We start from the raw sequence: 18,330 nt of genomic DNA, 5'->3' as shown, positions 1-18,330 counted from the left end.
GCATACAACGGAGAGAGCATCAAGCGGTCGGAATACAGATTTATAGATTTTACTTATACTTTACCTTTGTTTCAATTTAAAGAACTAGAAGCTGAAGGAAGTTTCGAAGTTTCTTATTAGTTGAATGCAGTTGGAATGAAAGTTTTGCTGTTGCTAATCATCTCGAAGACCCTTTGGTACATTCCCTGCTTCCGATTTGGTACACTTCTAGCCCTAGTATTGGGTGTTAGAAAAACCAGAATATCAGCTATGCAAAGTCAGTGGTTCAGTGCTTCGGTTTAGATATTGGCAAAATCAAAACAATCTCATTCCCATCGTCACGAATAAACATCTGGGGGGGCTCGTATGTGTTGTTGTTCGTTAGATTTTAGGGGACTGTCACTGGCCTTTTGCCGGCGACTAGTTTCTCCGGCAGGTATTCAAAACACTCGCCTTCTAGCAACTGGTAAACAAGTGGCCTGACTAGACCGAGCGCATATAAATACAAGTCTCTGCTGATCGACGGAGTTCAGTTGATACTTTTGAACGCTTGAGGATATGTCGCAATATAAGGTAAAAGAGTGCTCAAATATTTCGTGGCTTCTAAATCTTCATAAGGTGGAGATTGTGCTCAAATTAAAACTGTGCGCGAGTCAAAAAATATACTATGTACACATCGAATAATGGCAAGAGTAAATGTTCTTGATCAACAACTAGGAACGATGCAAAACATTTATATTTCTCCTTGCAAATATAGAGGATAATGTTTAAAGTTGTGCTTACCGTTCTTTGTACTTGAACAAGGAATTTAAAGAGGAGCCAACAGAGCACACGAAGTGATTAGGTTACATGTTAAATTCATAGTGAAAATATCTGAGCAATCGCACATGTGGCACGCGCCTTGAACTTGTGTCACAACCCATAATATTACTCTCCGGTTTCTGATAAATAAACAAGTTTCAAACTAGATTCGTTGTTCAGCTTGTGCATTAAAAAAATTGAATATTCCGGCAAGCACCGGGCATATTTTTCTTTACCATTTTAGTACCTGTCGGGCTTTGGCTCACACTTTTCATCCGAGGATGAGCGGTATCCAAATTCACTGCCAGTGGGTCAGAACTCGCCTCAGGTGTGCCCTTACAAACTTTATGCCGAACAGCTCTCTGGGAGCGCCTTCACGGCGCCTAGAACCGAAAACGTAAGAACCTGGCTCTACAGGAAACTGCCCTCGGCAGTGCATCAGCCATTCAAGCCATTCAAAGGAGCGACCTACCTGAAGCAAAACTGGGACGAGCAGCCACCAAACCCCAATCAGGTGAATATTTCTGGATATATTTTCCATGGAACTGTGTATGAATCTATATTTTTGTGTAGCTTCGCTGGAAACCTTTCGATTTGCCGCCTCAGCAGGGCAGAAAGATTACTTTTGTCGAGGGTTTGCATACGGTTTGTGGTGCTGGAGATGCCAGAGCTCGACATGGTCTAGCCATTCACATTTACTCATGCAACGAGTCCATGGATAGCTCGGCCTTCTACAACAGCGATGGTGATTTTCTGATCGGTAAGAGAAGGCTTCTCTCAGTTGAATTCTATAATTTGTTCATACCTTATTCTCCATTCAAGTGCCTCAGCAGGGAGTTCTGGATATAACCACGGAGTTGGGTCGCATGAAAGTGGCACCCAATGAGATTTGTGTGATTCCGCAGGGCATTCGATTCGCGGTCGCAGTGAACGGTGCCTCCAGAGGCTATATTCTGGAGGTGTACGATGGCCATTTCGTTTTGCCAGACCTTGGACCCATCGGTGCCAATGGCCTGGCCAATCCCAGGGACTTTGAAACGCCAGTGGCTTGGTTCAATGATCAACACATCGAAGGTGAGACCATCTACATGCCTGGCAACATTGAGTTGTAAAACTAATAAAAATCTGCAGACTTTCAGGTTATATCCAAATTCCAGGGCAGTCTCTTTGTTGCCCAGCAGAATCACAGTGTCTTCGATGTGGTTGCCTGGCATGGCAACTATGTGCCTTACAAATACGATCTATCCAAGTTTATGGTCATCAATTCGGTGAGCTTTGACCACTGCGATCCCAGCATCTTCACCGTGCTCACGTGTCCAAGTTTGAGGGCTGGCACGGCCATTGCCGACTTTGTCATCTTCCCACCAAGGTGGTCCGTTCAAGAGCACACATTCCGACCGCCCTACTATCACAGTAAGTACTTGTTTAACAACAAAAACGTATAAATATTAATGGTGTTTTGTTAGGAAACTGCATGAGCGAATTTATGGGCTTGATTTTGGGCAAGTATGAGGCCAAAGAGGATGGCTTTGCCGCGGGTGGAGCCACTCTCCATTCGATTATGACGCCACACGGACCGGATGTCAAGTGCTTTGAGGGTGCCTCGAACGCCAAGCTTCAACCAGAACGTATCGCTGAAGGAACTCAGGTTTGTCGGGGCTTTTAAATAACTTAAAAATAAGAGATGTGATATACTTCTTCCTGTCCCTTTCAGGCCTTTATGTTTGAGTCCTCGCTGAGTCTGGCTGTGACAAAATGGGGAGAGGAAACCTGCCAGAAACTGGATGCTGCGTACTACGAATGCTGGCAGTCCTTGAAGGATAATTTTCAAATTAACAAAGCTCAGAAATAGTCGAAAATTGAATACATTCTAATCATATGTATCTACGTATATGTATAATTAATTCACAAAAACATAAACATTGATGGACGTCAGGAAATATTTCCATGGATCGAATTAAGTGGATCCCATCTTAAGCTCCTCTGTCAAAGATATGAACATCTTACAGTCTAAAGGTAATACTTGGCGCTGATCGCGGACTGCGATTGTTAATCAGTTGACTGCTGTTCAAGCGACAGACACACAAATGGCTGCAGTTCATCTGCGTCGAATCGGTCATCTTCGGGAACTCTGGAGTCTCGTGGGAGTTGGTCACGTTGTCATCGGAGCGACGACTGTATAAGCATTTTGTGGCACAGTTGCAGGCGCCCGTTCTAATGTTGCTCGACATGGGACTGCGATACTGCTGCATCAGTGTGTGTTCCTTGTTGACGCGGCTCATGGAGCAGTAGGCATCCACAGTGTCCACGGTGCTGATCAGATCCGGCGTCAGTTCGGCCTGTAAACGTTTTGTGAGCCAGTAGGTGCGCATGTCACCCTTTCCCTACGATTGCAGTGGGTTTGTTTAATCAAGAGAAATCTTTTTCATATTTAAATATTCACCTTAATGCTGGTCAGACCGCGTTCGATGCAGACATAGCTGCCAATTGACTGTAGGAGTTGGTAGGTCAACTCTGAGATGTGAATCTTCATGGACTCCCCGGTGCTCTCCATGCGCGAGGCTGTATTCACAGTGTCCCCAAAGAGGCAGTATCTGGGCATCTAAAAGGGGTTTACTATGTCTCCTTTTTGGGGTAATTCACTTACCTTTTGTCCCACGACACCTGCCGCACATGGACCCGAGTGTATGCCGATGCGAAACTGTACCGTTTCCGTGGGCTTGTGTCGTATCTTGAGATTTCCCACCGTCTCCAGCAAGTGCAGGGCCAAGGAGGCTATCTCCCCAGCGTGTCTGTTGCCATTCTGTAGCGGCAATCCGGACACCACCATATAGGCATCCCCAATCGTTTCCACCTGTATGAGATCAATGTTTTTGTATGGATTTTTAACCTGATTAATGATATCTTATTCACCTTGTAAACATCATAGTTTGATATGATGGAATCGCAGCAGGTGTACAAATCATTTAACATCTCCACCACCTCAAAGGGTGTGCTGGTGGTGCACAGTTCCGTGAATCCCACAATGTCACTAAATAATATGGTGACACAATCAAAACACTCCGCTTCGACAGGATCTCCTCGCTTGAGTAACTCAGCCACAGTTCTGTCAAAAGCCAGCGATTTTACTTAAGCAAATCTGAAAATGATTCAAAATATTACCTGGGCAGCATTTGGTAGAGCAGCATATCCGTTTTCTTTTTCTCTTCGTAGAGCAAATTGGTTCGTTCCTGCACAAGTCCCTCGAGATTGTAGGCATATTTCTCCATTATCGAGAGCATGTTATCGAATATGTTGGGTTTTCTGTAAATGAATTGTGTGCAATTAAAGGATTATTAATGGTCATGCATAATTGGCAGAATAGAATTTATCGCAGATGTCTGCTCGTTTGTGGAAGTAAACTGTAAAAATGGGACCAAAATAACTCTTCCCCAGAAGGTGTCACACAAAGAGCGGATTCAAGTCAGCAGCACTAACGGAGCCACTGCTCTGTTAATGCCCATGGTAACAGTCTGTTACCGCTCCCCGTCAACAAGCCACTGCGCTCTTTGACAGCGCTGCGATCCACACTGCTCTCTCACGATCCACACGGTGCTCAAGCTGCGGAAGCTTGCAAGCTGATGATTGCAATTACGCAGTTAATGCCCCCTCATCTACCCCTTCACTGCATTTTTCACTCTCTTTTATGAATTTGTTGTTTGCTTTCCCGTTGTAATCCACTCTTGTGGTGTTTATGTACATACAAACCAGCCTGCAACTCCTTTAGATGCATGCGTACAAGCCGAATGTCGGGCCGCACTTCTGGATCCTCGTCCCAGCACTGGCACAGACACTGCCGAATATAGTCCGGTATGTCCAAGTGGGTGTGCGTCAGAGCCGGTCGGAATACGCCGTGCTGCAGCAGTTCCGGGCACTTGACAAACTTAATTATCTCTTTGAAGGAATGTAATATGAATAAGTGAAGTAAAGTAATATATTTTATTGGTTTTTGTTGAATAAATGCAGGGATTCAGGGGCTCACCCTCCTTCGTGTAGGCCGTGTCGCCCCAGGGACCCTTGCGGCCTATCATTTCGTAAAGGAGTATTCCGAAGGAGTAGACATCCCCCTTCTGTGTGCCACGACCCGGTCGATAGGCATCCCTCAAAAGCTCCGGCGCCATGCACAGGGCACGTTTCAATTCCAGTTCACTTCTGCGAACGTCACAAGACCACAAAGATGGAGTGCTTATGTCCCGGTGCAAAAGTTAACCAAAAGTAAGGACTTACTTGTTCGGCTCCTCCTGGCCGGCCTTAAGCTCTTGCAGGCCAAAGTCCGAGATCTGGCACACCCAGCGGGAGTCGATGAGGCAGTTGCTGGACCGCAGGTTGCCATGCGATATGATCTCCGAGTCGTGCAGGTAAATCATGCCCTTCAGTATGTCCGAGACCAGCGACGACACGAACATGTGATCCAGGTGCAGGTCCTCGTTGGCCAGCACATCCTCCAGGCTGCCACGGGCGCAGTAAGTGGTAAACAGTATAACGGAACCATGGTCCGTGGAGGCGCCAATGAAATTGATGATGTTCTCATGACGTACCTTGAGTTGTGATTAGTTAGTTTGAATTCTGGTATAACTTTCTTGGACTCGCACTCACTTCACGCATTATTTTCAATTCCTTTCGTATCGATCTAGTGATGTCCACGTTCTTCTTGTGTATCTTCTTCATGGCCACAATATTCCCACGAAAAAGAGCTGCATCAAATAGGGGAATTAAATAAGGTACTCGAGATGATAGGGAAACGTACCAATATTCGTAAAGGACCTCTTGTTGGGCTCACCAACCACAAGTATACTTTGCCGACAGATTTGAAACTGTAAGAGGGTCATGGAAAACAGATATCACACATAAATTAGATCGAATTAGAGGTAATATTTCACCCACTATATTCTTGTTGCTGGGATTGTTGTATTCACCCAGATTGATGACCGTCACCTCCTTCATGTCCACCTTCCACAATAGACCAGCCAGTGTCTGTTCATAACGATAATGTCTGCAACAGAATACATAATTATGATTAATAAAGCAAATACCAACTAATGGAAATATGGGCAACTTGCTTGATTAGTAGAGCGATAGCCACAACAACGACAAGGGCACACAATGGACCTGTGGCCAGGTACCGCCAATCAAGTCTCTTGCGAGGACACAGCTCTCCGTGGAAACCGCAGACAGGCTCTGCCAAAGGTGGGCGACCATTCAGCCATTGTATGGGTCTGTCATTCTTTATGTATCGAAACTCCTATGAATTTGGCAATTATTAAGTGTGTTTATGGTGTTCTTTTCAGATGTTTCTCACTGGTATCAGGGAATGCTTGTTGTAGGCAAAGAAACCCACTGGCTGCATGGACATCTTGGCCAGAGATACACCAGCGGATCCACTGCTCAAATCGTTTTGCAATGTTATCACCGTATAATTGCCCTCAGCATCGCCATTGGCATCTATGTAAACCTATGGTAATGAGGTTTGTTAGGTGTATAAGTCAGAATTTAATTGAAACTTAAGGATTAGATAATAGCAATATGTTTACTCCTTCAGCTATTTTCGCCTGCTGCGACATTGTTGATTGATGAAAGATACGCCTCTGACTGAATCGCTGACTTGTCATTTGAAAATGCTGTCCTGTTATTTCCCTCATCATCATCAACAGCATTGGGTTGACCCACAAGTGTGAGATTGATGACCCCAGCATAAGCCTGTGTTAACTACATACATTCCAGGGGAAGCTGCTGCCCAGAAGGCATATCTACGACTAAGCTGAAAGCACATTAGCATTGTGCGAACATTTTGACAAATGAACTGTTGACTGGTTGACAGTCCAGCCGATTATGTGGGCCATTTGCACCTGAATTGCTGCTTGCTTGGTATTTATTCGTATTTAAAATGTAATTATTCACTCGGAAATTGCGATGTACGAAAATTGCTGAATATTATCCTCCTTAGAAAGTGAAATTTGTCGCAAAGAACTTGTCACACATGTACATGTGAGTGATTCCTAATAGCTTTTCCCGTTTTACGACTTAAAGATTTAATTATTTCACATCCTCTTCCTATAAATTCTCCAGCAATGTGCACTTACATCAAATCCTTGTATTGAATGGTAAGATCTATTGAAAATATGACTCATTACTAGATTGCCATCGTATATGTCGCCGCCGAGCTTCAGAACCTCCGATATAGCGCGTACATAGATCATAACACTATCATAGAGATGCAGTCCATAAATGGGTACCTAGAGATGAAGGAGTCTTAAAGTAGAGATCAGATATTTAATTTTCTACCCACCGATATGTTGTCGAACACACGCTGATGATATGGCACCAAAAACGGAGTCTTACGCGCATATTCCTTTATTTTCGAACAAATATCGCTGCAAACACAATGGAAAAACGGAAAAATAGACGGACAAAATTGCGTACGAAATTTGGCATAATATTCATTGAAAAGCCATGCAAATGAATTACTTCAAATATTAATTTTAAAATGGAAAACTAGCTTGGAATTTAAGTTGAAACGGGAAACTTTTTAAGAAACTTTTCAAAAATAATTGGAAAAAGAAAACGTAACGCATGATATATAGTATTTTTGCCAAAACTAAAACCCTAATTGACATAATTAAAAACTATAAAGAAGTCAAAGAATATTAATAATTGTAGCTAAAACATGCTCAAAGAACTCAAACTACTGTTGTTAAAAGTTAAACTCAAATCGATCTTTTGAAAATATTGAGATCAAGATTGTTAAACGTTTCTTAGAAAGTGGCAACAGAAATACGCATAGTTAGGTAACTAAGATTCAGATAAATTACCGAATATGGGGGTTTTGTGGATATGTCATGCTTATTTTTATAACTGAACGAAATGAGATTTTGTCCAGTGATTTGCTCTTTTCTTTTCTAATATAAGGATCTAAATAATCTGGAATAGATGGTGCATGCATTAGAACTCTATCCGGGACCACCTAGACCATACAATTCACTTACTACGTTCCATAATGTTCACTCGTCGATTCGAGTCATAGATCTCGTCATCCACAGACACCACGATGTAGTCGCCGTTCTCGAGCAACCTTCGATTCTGCAGACCCCGCACAAAGTCAACCATTGCTATATGCTCTCCAATGAATACATAAACTGAGGGATATATTAATCAGTAAAATATATTGGCTGTACATTTATTTTCTTTACTTACTGCGTGTCGTTGTGTAGGTCTCTTCTATGATTTTATCAATCTGCGAAAGTGTTTTCGTGATTGGTATATAGTCCGATATATACTTAAAGTGGCTGATGGTAAAGTTCCTCGCCTCTGCCAGTTCCTGATTCAGCAAACCGCAAGTCAGTTGGACATACTATAGCCATAGAAATCGGATACTCACCTGTATGGCGCGTGCCACATCTGAGCCCCAAATTGGCTTGGAGCTCACGACGATGGCAAACTTTTGCCAATGGAAGGCGCTCAACAGGCTGATAACACTCTTGGAGACCTTTATGGGGAAATGTTTGATATATATTTTGGAAAGTTCTTAAGTCAGTGAGAGGCATTACCTTTGAGGCTGGTGCCAGAGTACGTGCAAAGGTGGGAAATGTGCTTTTGTTGGAGACAATTGAGTCAGAGCATTTCTACATAGGATAGATGGGAAATGGTGTACAGAAAATACTCTAGTAAATGCTATACTCTACAATAATGTATATCGTTTCACTCACAAACGATAGCATTGGTATATTCCAGGCGGAAGCCAGCAGTGCCTCCGTCGTGCAGCTCTCATCGGGTCCTATGAAGGCTGTGATGCCAGTCTCCCGCATTTGGGTCATGGCCCTGGTAACGTTAATCAAAAGGGTCAATGTCAGTGGCTCACTGTTCAGTTTGCGGAGACTCACCTTAAAGGCTTGATCCGATATGCACTCTGTTTGCCAATGTCTACGGGTTTGAAGGCCAACTTTTTGCCCGGCAGGAGATGTGGGTTCTTATTAACGTCCTCCACAGCCAGTGGCAGTCCGCCAAGTGTCACCTGAGGGAAAATGTGCCACATTAAAGCCAGACGAATAATTAGTAGTGCGGCCACCGCGGCAGGCAAGGGTTTGAGTGTGTGTTTGACACTTAATTTATTCATATTTTGTCGGTTAGTGGGGCAGTGCGGAACCCAAACAAACCCCATGCAAAACCGACCAAAATATTTCCCTTGACTACAACAGCGTTGGTGGAGGGAGGCACTATAAACATTGGATTTAAGCTGGATTTAAGCTTGTACATGAATATTATATACTAATGAGAATGGGATAAAGTCTGCAACTTGGGTTCGGTATTTGGGATAAATTCCAAGAGGGTTTCGTAGGCATGTTCTTGTCTGTAAGTATTTTGCAGATCCTTTTTGTATGGCTCTTATTTTATTATTTAAACTGTTGCACAATTGGTATATCTGAATTACAGGTGCCCAAAAGATATGCCGAGTGCCAGGATAGGTTCATGTTGCTGCAGTTCGTTGAACTATTGCTCCTGAGATAATTGTTGAGAATATTTTTCATGTCCCATGGATCAGCATAAACATCTTCAATGGACGCTTAACTAGCTCACTTATTAAATTATTACGGCGCTAGATGGTAAAATGACCACCTATTAATGTATCTGGGCGATCTTTAATGATTTTATTTGTAAAAATTATCCAAAAATCTCTTGAGCACTGCTTACGTATCGATAACAACCAATTCAAAGCCGAATGATTCGTTTATTGCCTGTATATAGGCGCGTAGCTCAGATGTTGCGTTCGTTTCGAGTCGTGTGGAGAAGATCAGTCTTTGGTTTGTCTTGATAACCATAAGAAATGTCCAAATTACCACGAACATTGAGATGATCCAAAAGGAAATGGCGGCAAAAGCCATGCAATAAAAGTTATTGATCTCGCCTTCGTATTCCATGAAAATGCAATTCCAGAGGCGTTCGGGATACGGCCATATGCCTTTACCCACCATCATTAGCCATGGCAGGATCATTATGGGACTGAGCTTGCGCCACAGCAGCACACTGGCGCTGCATAGCCGTAAGACAAAGCCCTCCGAAGGCGCATCTGTCCGCAGATATACGACACCATATCCGTAGAAAATTAAGCTCAGTGCGCACAGAGAATACAAAGGACTCTGTAGCACTTCGTGTGTATCGAAGTTTAACCGCACTACGGCTTCAGGCTTCTGGCAAAATCTGCAAGTTGGCTTCACAATTTTGAATTCCAGATCCATCATCGATATGATGGCCGCCGTCTGGAGCATTATGAATACACATGCCGACTTCATCGAGAAATTACCCATATTGAACACAGTAAAACCAGAAAATTTGGAAAAAAAACAATGAAAATACAAAATTACAAAAATTGTATTGTAAAGTGTAAAAACTGACAGAAACTGATTAGCCTGGCTTGCTCACTGATTATTGTTATACCTGGTACTCATGGAGCCCTTCAACCATTACCAGATTCCCAAGTCTTGATGCAATCGGACTCGCAGCACTCACTCCCCCAGCGAGGATTAACAATTGGGGGTGAGTTTTCTTGTCTCAATGTAGTCAAAGAGAGCGCAGCACCACAACCCTCTCCCTTTTCCCTCACATAGACATAATGCTCTCGCACAATGCATACAATTGACTTAAATTAAAACTTAAAAACTTAATTAGTTGCAGTCAAACTATTATTAGTGGTTACCAGCTAATTTATAGCATTTTTTCAATAGTTCACTAGAAACCACATTTATTATGAAATTATTAAAAAATAATTAGCCAGCCGCATTTCCGCTTAACTAACATATTTATTTAAATAAAAATCAATCTAAATCCACTCCATATTAAACCAAACATAAACGCAACAAATAGTCGTCTGCGGACATTTAAGTTGAAATAAAATATTTTAAACGCCATCTGGTCATCTATGAGATTTATGAATAATTAAAGCGTGGGCGGCACCTAACCCTCCATGCATTAAAATGTTGGACTATTAGATACATATTTCTAAATATGAGTGTACATATTTACACACATACATAAGTGTGTGGTTTATCCGACCATTTATGTTCCATGGCAAAATATTCTATATTAACATAATTATTTCAATTATGACATTTGACAGCTGAGTTAGGCCACGTCTGGCCAGGATCCGGCTATGCCGCTTATAGGTTTTGGGTTTGGTTATTAGAGCCCTAAATTCGCAAATAAAACAGGATGTGCTTTGGTTCTCGATTCTTAAAGCTGCCCCGAAATGGAAACGCACTGTTCGCGACTCTAACGACTGGAGTCAGGCTGCAGAGCATTGATTCCCAAGTGGCTCTTGCTGGGATATTGTATGCGCCATCTCGGAAAGCCTACTCTAAGCTAAGCCTAAGCTGTCCCTGTGCTTTATGGAACTGGTTAACATGGAAACCCCTCTCAGCAGTGGCAGGACATTTGAGTTAGGAACGGAATACTGCTAGAAAAATTCGTTAGTGGGATTTTTTACATTCAGAGTTCAGAGCAGCCATTTCTTTGGTAGTTATCAGCAATTTAAGCAATGATTTAAGTCCTTTACACTGCAGAAATGACGAGGGCCCTTGACCAGGCCGTTCTTAATGATTGGGCCCTGCGGTGTACTCCAGGAAAAGCTTGAACGGAGGGCCACGTTGAAAATCCCTCATAAACGGTCCATTCAGAGTGTACTCGAAATTAAAATGATTCGTCAAGGTTTAAGTGTGGAGAGGCAGAATCCCTTGTCATATGGAATTTCGGAAAGCTATTAATATAACAAGAGAAAAAAAGTGACTCAAAAAAAGGACACAAAAAAATACTCGAAAATTGTAGATACCGTGTACCTGAATGAATGCTAGCTAGTCCGTGGATTTTTAGCAGTCAACTACCCATAAGGTGGTCTTACAACGATTGGAACTAATTTTAATCTGAAAAAAGGCTAAACCTGTGCTGCTCGCCCGTACCAAGAAGTCGAACAAAATTCCATCTTTCAATATTATTTGCCTCTGTGAGCAATGGGTAACTGTCAGTCGCTACACGGACTATGCTGCTGCCTTTCGTACTTGTTTTAATTCAAATTTTAATCCACTTATACAGGAGCTGTAAATAAGCAGTCGGTTCAGGTCAGTGTCGATGGCAAGCTGTGGTCTGTCGTGTTGCTGGGAGTCGTCCCTTGTGCACTTGGCACGGCATGAGAGATGGGAGAGATGTGGTGACGCCTTGAGTATGCTCTTGGTCAGCAATTATGGAAATAAATTACGCTCTGTGGATGTAGCTACTTACATTTGAGTGTGAGTCTGCGTTTTTAATCATTTAATTTCCAATCAAAATTTTACCAAATTTTGTTTTTCAATTTGGTAAAGAAATATTTGGCAAAGACGTATTTGCAGACTTTAAAGGGAAAATGCCATCAATGCCACATGCCGGCAAGTTTTATGGGCTTATCCAAAAGGATTTCCATCACGTTCGAGTGAGCAATTATTCGAATCGCCATAGGAGCACAAATGCACACATTGTACCAAGTATCCAAGGACACACGTACGTCCGACCGGAAGGGGACGGGACTCTGCACAAACCCAAAATTTCCCATGGCAAAATATCGTTGCAGTTTCATCTTGCTGACGGCCTTTGCAAAATAGCAATTTGACCTACGAGACTCGGGCTAGAAATCGACTGCAATCATTTGGACATTTTGAGAGCAACAAGCTAATGAGAAGATGCAATCCAGTCTTTTGGTTTCTCGTTCTTCTCGTTACCCAGAAACGAAAGCGGAGAGAGAGTCAACAATGTGTCAATGTGCCAACAGAATGAGGGAAACAAAAAAATGGCCTGAAAAGTCTTCCGGCTAAGGACACACTTCTGTAACAAAGTGAGAGCTTTTCTGGCCGACAGTTGTTTGGATAAATAGTTTATTACTAATCTAAGCAGTTACTTCTTGAGTGATGGAAGATAAATTAAAGTCTTTGGGAGAGGGGAAATTTATGCAGTTTGTGGGTGCTTCTTGAGGGCTTGCATTTCCTCGTATTTACTTATTTAAGAAACATTTTAAATCATTAGGGAAGGGATTAATTTCAAGAAATGTTGATAACACAAATTCCCTTAATAATTATTATATTTATAATTGATGTTGCCAGAGCAACACAAGGACTTGAAGTACCTCAAAATGAGTGCATCCTGTGAGATGAAATGCGCACTGCAACCAGGAAACATACCTGTAATTCATATTGTTCATTTTCCGTAGTTTTGTGTACTAAGCCAACGGCATTCTTTTAATTCCTTTGGTTTAATTTAAATTTGCAGCTATTGAAATATATGCAATTCCTCATTTTAAAGGAATGTAATTAATTAATCATATTCTCATGAAAATGAAGACTTGCTGTCTTTTCCCTTTTTTAAGTCCTCAGTGTGTACGAAGTGGTGTAAAGAATGAAAATAAAAGTGCGCCCCAAGTGCATCCCGGCAGCCTTTTACGGAAATGAGAGGGAGGAGAAAGATGAGAAATATTCAGCGGAAAGGTTGGAAAACAAATTGCCTCAAGACCTACCACTTATGGAGGCACAGTATGTGTTTCAATGCCATAGCAACATGGAACAGTGGGTCTAGTAGGTAACATTTTCGAAAGAACAAAGACTCAGTCCACTGTTTTATATTTCAATGAAATACCCGCTGCAAAATATTATTAAAATATTCAAAATACAAACTGTGAAGCGCAAAAACTCCAGAAAAGGCCCACAGCAGCAGTTAGCATCATAGAGATGCCATTTCTTGGACTTAAAATAATGTGAAGTACACAAGAAAATCATAAAATCAGATTTGCTTAAGCCCCCCAACTGCCCAGGAAAATTCGCAGAAATAGCTGTTCAAAAACGCAGGGAATTTGTCGCTGCGGTGTCCGCTGACAATGTCCTCGTGCCATAAACTTCCAGCAATCAGTTCCGCCTAACTTTTTACCACTTAAATAAACATCAAGCATATTCTGTGCACCTAGGGAGCATTCCTGAAAGCGATTTAGAGTTCATTTGAGATACATGCGGCTTGCATTCATTTCAATCAATTCTATTATGATTCGACTAGGGAGCGATTTGAATAATTTCTGAGAATTTTGTTCATACTTTAACTGTGCCAAAAACCAAACAGCTGATGGCGAGACACCTACGCACAACGGAAATAAATTCTCACAACATTTAATATGCTTTAAAAATTTATTTTGTTTCCGCTTTTTGGTGTCATTAACCGCGGCTGACCTACCGACTTTCGCAGGGAGAAGGAGCTGTTGTCAAAAAGCTTGAGCACTCAGATTATAAATTTCTTTTCAAGTGAAATTTAACTGCTAGTTGGCTAGCCGGAAAAATAAATGCTTTTCTATGAAATTCAATAATTCTAAGAATATTTAAAGCTCTTTTTAAGTGGTAATTACAGCCTTCCATTATCATTTCATCAAATAATTGTATTGATATTGTTGATACCACTGCTGTTCTGAAGTCAATTAAAAGCAAGAATGACTGCGAAAGATTTAAATTAAATTAAATTAAATTAAAGTAGATTTTATCCTTTCATCTTACTTTGCTTGCTGCTGTCCTTTTAACGAGCTGTGGAAATTTGTTGCTGGGGTCTTTTACGAGCAATTTCCCGCTGTATCGCTGTTTTCCCGAATTGGCTGCCGGAATAAAATGTATGGGCCAGCAGAGGTATTGAAAGAAAGCGACACTGTAACTTTTATTCCTTGAAATTGAAATGAAATAAAAGCTATTTGATAGTTTCCAATTTTCTGAACTTCCGTAGAACATGAAAAACCCTCAGGGTAAACCAATTATTCACTCTGCTCAGTCATATCTTGACTTTATGAATGAACAATGCTTCTTTCATTCATTTTGTTGGTGTGGTGTGAATGCCCTAAAGGGCAATAAAAACAATCGCGAGATGGTACAATGGGGAATCATAAAACAGGACTGCGAAGCACAGAAAATATGCGATGAGTGAATATTTACGTAAATTACCTGAATACTCGTACGCCTGGCAACTCACTGTCAATCAACATGGTTTATGCCAGGCAGAATATAATGAACAAATAAAATTGCGTTCTCCTTAAGCTAGGACTTCTTATTAATATTATCAAATTCCTCCATGCGCATACTTTATGGCAATTTTGATTTTAAAAATAGTCCATCAAAATCTCTAGACAAACAGCCACAAATCCCAAAGATTATTCTAGATGATTGGGTGGTTTTGACATGCCATCATCACTCTATTTTAGATCCGCTCGCAGCACACACGCACACACGCACACACACAATGCCCACAATCTTGTGACAGCTTACCTCTGACCATATTACCCTGATGTATAAAACATTTATTTCCCATTTATACTAAGCCCAACTGCAAAAGGACAGTCGCCGAATGGCCAAGCTCCTCTGGCTTTGTCCAATTTATGAAGCACAACTGACACTTGATGGATTTGCCTTTGTGCCCTTTATTTTGCTTGGCCAGTTAGAGTCCGGTAAGTGGCATTGGTACTCTGAATTTGGGCTTATCATTTACATACATATGTGTATGGATGGACAGGATACAGCATCTGCTGGTTCCAATTAAATCGCATTCCAATCTGACGAAAAGCTTTAGTGTCCTGATAGGGATTACTGCCCAATCGATGGGAACTGCATAAACCTTATTTATCTCTCTGCGTATGCTACACGTATGTTGTCCCCTCTCACCTGACTGTAGCTTGAAAGCAAAACAAAACGGGAATCCTTGGGAAAGGTGTAACTTGTGCCACATACCCTGAAGGACAGGCGTTCCTTCACGATTGTCAATATTGTGCCTGAGCCTACGATACTGTTTAAATATAATTTGTGCGAAATTTCATTTTAATAACTGCAGAATGGGGAGGTGTTACACTGCGTCTCAAAATTATGCGACTGCGTTTAAAGTGTTGCCTAAAGTCGGAGGCATATTTTATGCAGAGAACAAAGTAAATATTCCTATTAATACATGTTTTAAAATTTAATTTACGTGGACTAAATTTGTTTCTTGTTTTGGAATGTATTTTAAATTATAAAAACAAACTATTGATGTCCTTGAAAACATCGAGAACTTCCAAATTAATCAATCCTCAAAAATTAAACAAATATTTTCATCAACAGAAATCAATTTGCTTGCAATTGTTTTCTTATAATTTAAAAATGAATCTGGAATTATCTGTTACCATTTAAAACTGTCTTCCACATATGCCACGCACTGTCGATAGTCAAAACTCAAGTCAAGAATTATTGGCAGACTATGGCCGTCAAAAGTCTCAAGGGAGGACACGCGCCTCGCCTGATGTGTTTGAGTTATTTTGTTGTCGCCCAATATCGAAGCTATAAATTTGATGATATTTTCCGCACAGGATGTGCGTTGACGTGGGAGCCCAAGTTTGGGTTTTGGAATTTGAATTGTAAATGCCATCAGTTCATATATTATGCATGCACATACACAATTAGTCGGGCACAAAAATGTATTTACAATTATGTGCGTCAGGATTTCGATAATTTCGTTGATATTTTATTTCAGATTTTTCAATGCAAACAAATCACCGCGAATGGGGGATAGGAGGAGCGTTGGGAGATTCCATTTACTTACCCTCATCTGGGAGTATTCCGCTAGGAATCCAATATTTATCGTGTCAGAGAGACGGCGTGTCGAGGATGCTGCTGCTGCTGCTGCTGCTGCACTTCCTCTCCCTGGCAGGGTGCTGCTCTGAGTGCCCAGCAGCAGAAGCAACACCAGGATGGCAGCAGGCAACGCGAGATTGCAACAGAATGCGGCTGTGGCAGTGGCAGGCATTCTTAACGGACGCAATAAAGTTTTATTTTACACGAAACTGATATCGTTACGCACAAGGACGGAGGGAACTCCGACAACAACGACCACGGCACTGTTTGACGGCACTACGTCACCAAGAAATACCATCACATGGTGCGGAGTAGAGCTCGAGAATCCATCTAATATAAACAACCGACCAGAGTCCGCACATATATTAAATATTCTAAATTCTAATCCCAACAGGTGATGGCTGCAGTTCTTCTCTGTTGGTCTCTGGCGCTGCTATCCGTTATGCTTTGCTGCTGCACCACGGCACTTCATCACGGCCGTAGTCTGGCGGAGACTGTGGCTGCTCGTGCCCAGTCGGTTGGGCTTTTATAGCCTACGAGCTTCGTGTTCTGCGTCGCACTCGTATCGGTTCCGGCTTTGGGTAGCAGAGGACGAGGCGTCGCGCCAAAATTAAGTGGTCTATGAATGACAAAAACCATGGAGTCCTGGGAGCAAGGGAGATGGCATGGTGCCCCCTGTCACTGGCCTCTTGTTGTGTGGGTTTGGTCAGCATGTGAAGGACTTTGTTTGTTTGTTTCCCCCAAGAGTCGAAATCTTCCGTTTTTCAAAATTATACTGACCAAATGCTGATTTGTGTACGCCACCAATGTCCGTGGGCGTAGAAGTAGGAGTCGATGTCACATCAGGTCGAATAGCTTCTGTCCTGTTGAGCACGTTACCTATTTCCTTCCTGATGTTTATCCAACACATTTTGCCTGCAAATTGCGAATCACATTTCCACCTGCAATCAAATGGCATCTTCAGTCAGTCTAGTCGTCAATTATGGAGATAATCTGACAACCTTTTTTATGTGTGGAGCAAATAGATTTTGGGTGGCATTTATTCTTTTGCTTTATTCTCATGTTTCCTAGGAACGCATCTACCCCCGCACAAAGTGGAATCGGTTTCCTTACGCAACTGCATTCGTAAGTATTTTGTTTTTTAACATTTACATCCTCTTAATTACCAACTTTCGAGGCGAAAGAAAAACAAACTTATTTTGTACTTTTCGCTGTGCTATTTTGAAGGAAGTAAGCCCCAATTATGTGTTTATTTTGGAGCAGGTAAACATGTTTTGAGGTGCCCAGTGGTATGTTTTCTATGAATGAAGCGCAGTAAGTATATGTATATGCCATTCAAAATAGTTAACATTTTGTTGTGATGATTTTTGGTATTTCTCAGAAATGTTGCCTCAAATTTGCTTTTATTTTGAAGCTAGAGATTAGAAAGAAATTTATGTTATCAGAAAAGCTGCCATAAATCAATTGTTTCATGGCAGCACAAATTTATTGCATTTAAATGGGAAAGCAGCTGATATGTAGATTTCAAATTGATATCAGTTAAAGGAGTTTTCACTGAATAAAACCCACTAACCATTGTCAGGGTTAGTCTTTTCAGCTAAGAGCAATGAGTGGGTTAATCGGATTTTCGGAGCACATTGCGGAGCAGCACATTGACACGATTTCCACGTGCATTTTTAAGGTTCAAGTTCAGGGCCGTGGTCACTGTCATGGTCATTCTTTTCAGCTAAAAGCTTTCTATGGGCAAGTAGACATTCTGCTGCAATGAGTGGGTTAATAGGATTTCCTAAGGAAACAATTTACATATTCGCAGCGCAGACATCTCTCATTGTCATCTGTAAGTACTCTCACGCTCTTCAGATTAGAAGCGTCGCGTATTGTT

The 18,330-nt window shown here is 41.7% G+C and overlaps 3 protein-coding genes across 3 annotated transcripts; 1 reads left to right on the top strand and 2 right to left on the bottom strand.

Moving 5' to 3' along the window:
• The first annotated feature begins 441 nt into the window (after positions 1–441).
• Positions 442–2,641, top strand: LOC117901354 (homogentisate 1,2-dioxygenase). Its single transcript, XM_034812063.1, has 7 exons — positions 442–552; positions 1,025–1,294; positions 1,354–1,540; positions 1,603–1,854; positions 1,912–2,193; positions 2,247–2,428; positions 2,495–2,641. The coding sequence occupies exons 1-7, from the start codon at positions 538–540 to the stop codon at positions 2,630–2,632; spliced, it is 1,326 nt and encodes a 441-aa protein (XP_034667954.1). The 5' UTR covers positions 442–537; the 3' UTR covers positions 2,633–2,641.
• Positions 2,642–2,706: 65 nt separating this feature from the next.
• LOC117901356 (guanylate cyclase 32E) lies at positions 2,707–16,924 on the bottom strand. Its single transcript, XM_034812065.1, has 23 exons — positions 16,417–16,924; positions 8,697–8,827; positions 8,523–8,634; positions 8,364–8,438; positions 8,195–8,302; positions 8,011–8,134; positions 7,803–7,952; positions 7,629–7,737; positions 7,106–7,190; positions 6,900–7,052; positions 6,119–6,271; positions 5,880–6,061; positions 5,704–5,812; positions 5,567–5,633; positions 5,416–5,513; positions 5,047–5,357; positions 4,802–4,971; positions 4,524–4,713; positions 3,943–4,083; positions 3,694–3,886; positions 3,428–3,634; positions 3,224–3,382; positions 2,707–3,164 (listed from the first exon to the last, which is right to left on the bottom strand). The coding sequence occupies exons 1-23, from the start codon at positions 16,618–16,620 to the stop codon at positions 2,784–2,786; spliced, it is 3,612 nt and encodes a 1,203-aa protein (XP_034667956.1). The 5' UTR covers positions 16,621–16,924; the 3' UTR covers positions 2,707–2,783.
• LOC117901355 lies at positions 9,094–10,152 on the bottom strand. The gene has a single exon (XM_034812064.1). The coding sequence runs from the start codon at positions 10,116–10,118 to the stop codon at positions 9,501–9,503; it is 618 nt and encodes a 205-aa protein (XP_034667955.1). The 5' UTR covers positions 10,119–10,152; the 3' UTR covers positions 9,094–9,500.
• Positions 16,925–18,330: the final 1,406 nt, after the last annotated feature.

This window comes from Drosophila subobscura, chromosome U (assembly GCF_008121235.1).
Source record: "Drosophila subobscura isolate 14011-0131.10 chromosome U, UCBerk_Dsub_1.0, whole genome shotgun sequence".
NCBI lineage: Eukaryota > Metazoa > Arthropoda > Insecta > Diptera > Drosophilidae > Drosophila > Drosophila subobscura.
The sequence above is the reverse complement of the archived record's forward strand: the minus strand, read 5'-3'. Positions and strand labels throughout refer to the sequence as shown.

Bases quoted from the DNA above. Each gene is read 5' to 3' on its own strand.
- LOC117901354 (XM_034812063.1), top strand. The intron at 1,295-1,353 runs GTGAATATTTCT...ATTTTTGTGTAG, and splicing joins AGCCACCAAACCCCAATCAG to CTTCGCTGGAAACCTTTCGA. The intron at 2,429-2,494 runs GTTTGTCGGGGC...TGTCCCTTTCAG, and splicing joins GTATCGCTGAAGGAACTCAG to GCCTTTATGTTTGAGTCCTC.
- LOC117901355 (XM_034812064.1), bottom strand. From the start codon at position 10,118: ATGGGTAATTTCTCGATGAAGTCGGCATGTGTATTCATAATGCTCCAG.
- LOC117901356 (XM_034812065.1), bottom strand. From the start codon at position 16,620: ATGCCTGCCACTGCCACAGCCGCATTCTGTTGCAATCTCGCGTTGCCT. The intron at 8,439-8,522 runs GTGAGTGAAACG...TATCCTATGTAG, and splicing joins ATATACCAATGCTATCGTTT to AAATGCTCTGACTCAATTGT. The intron at 5,634-5,703 runs GTGGGTGAAATA...ACCCTCTTACAG, and splicing joins ATCCCAGCAACAAGAATATA to TTTCAAATCTGTCGGCAAAG.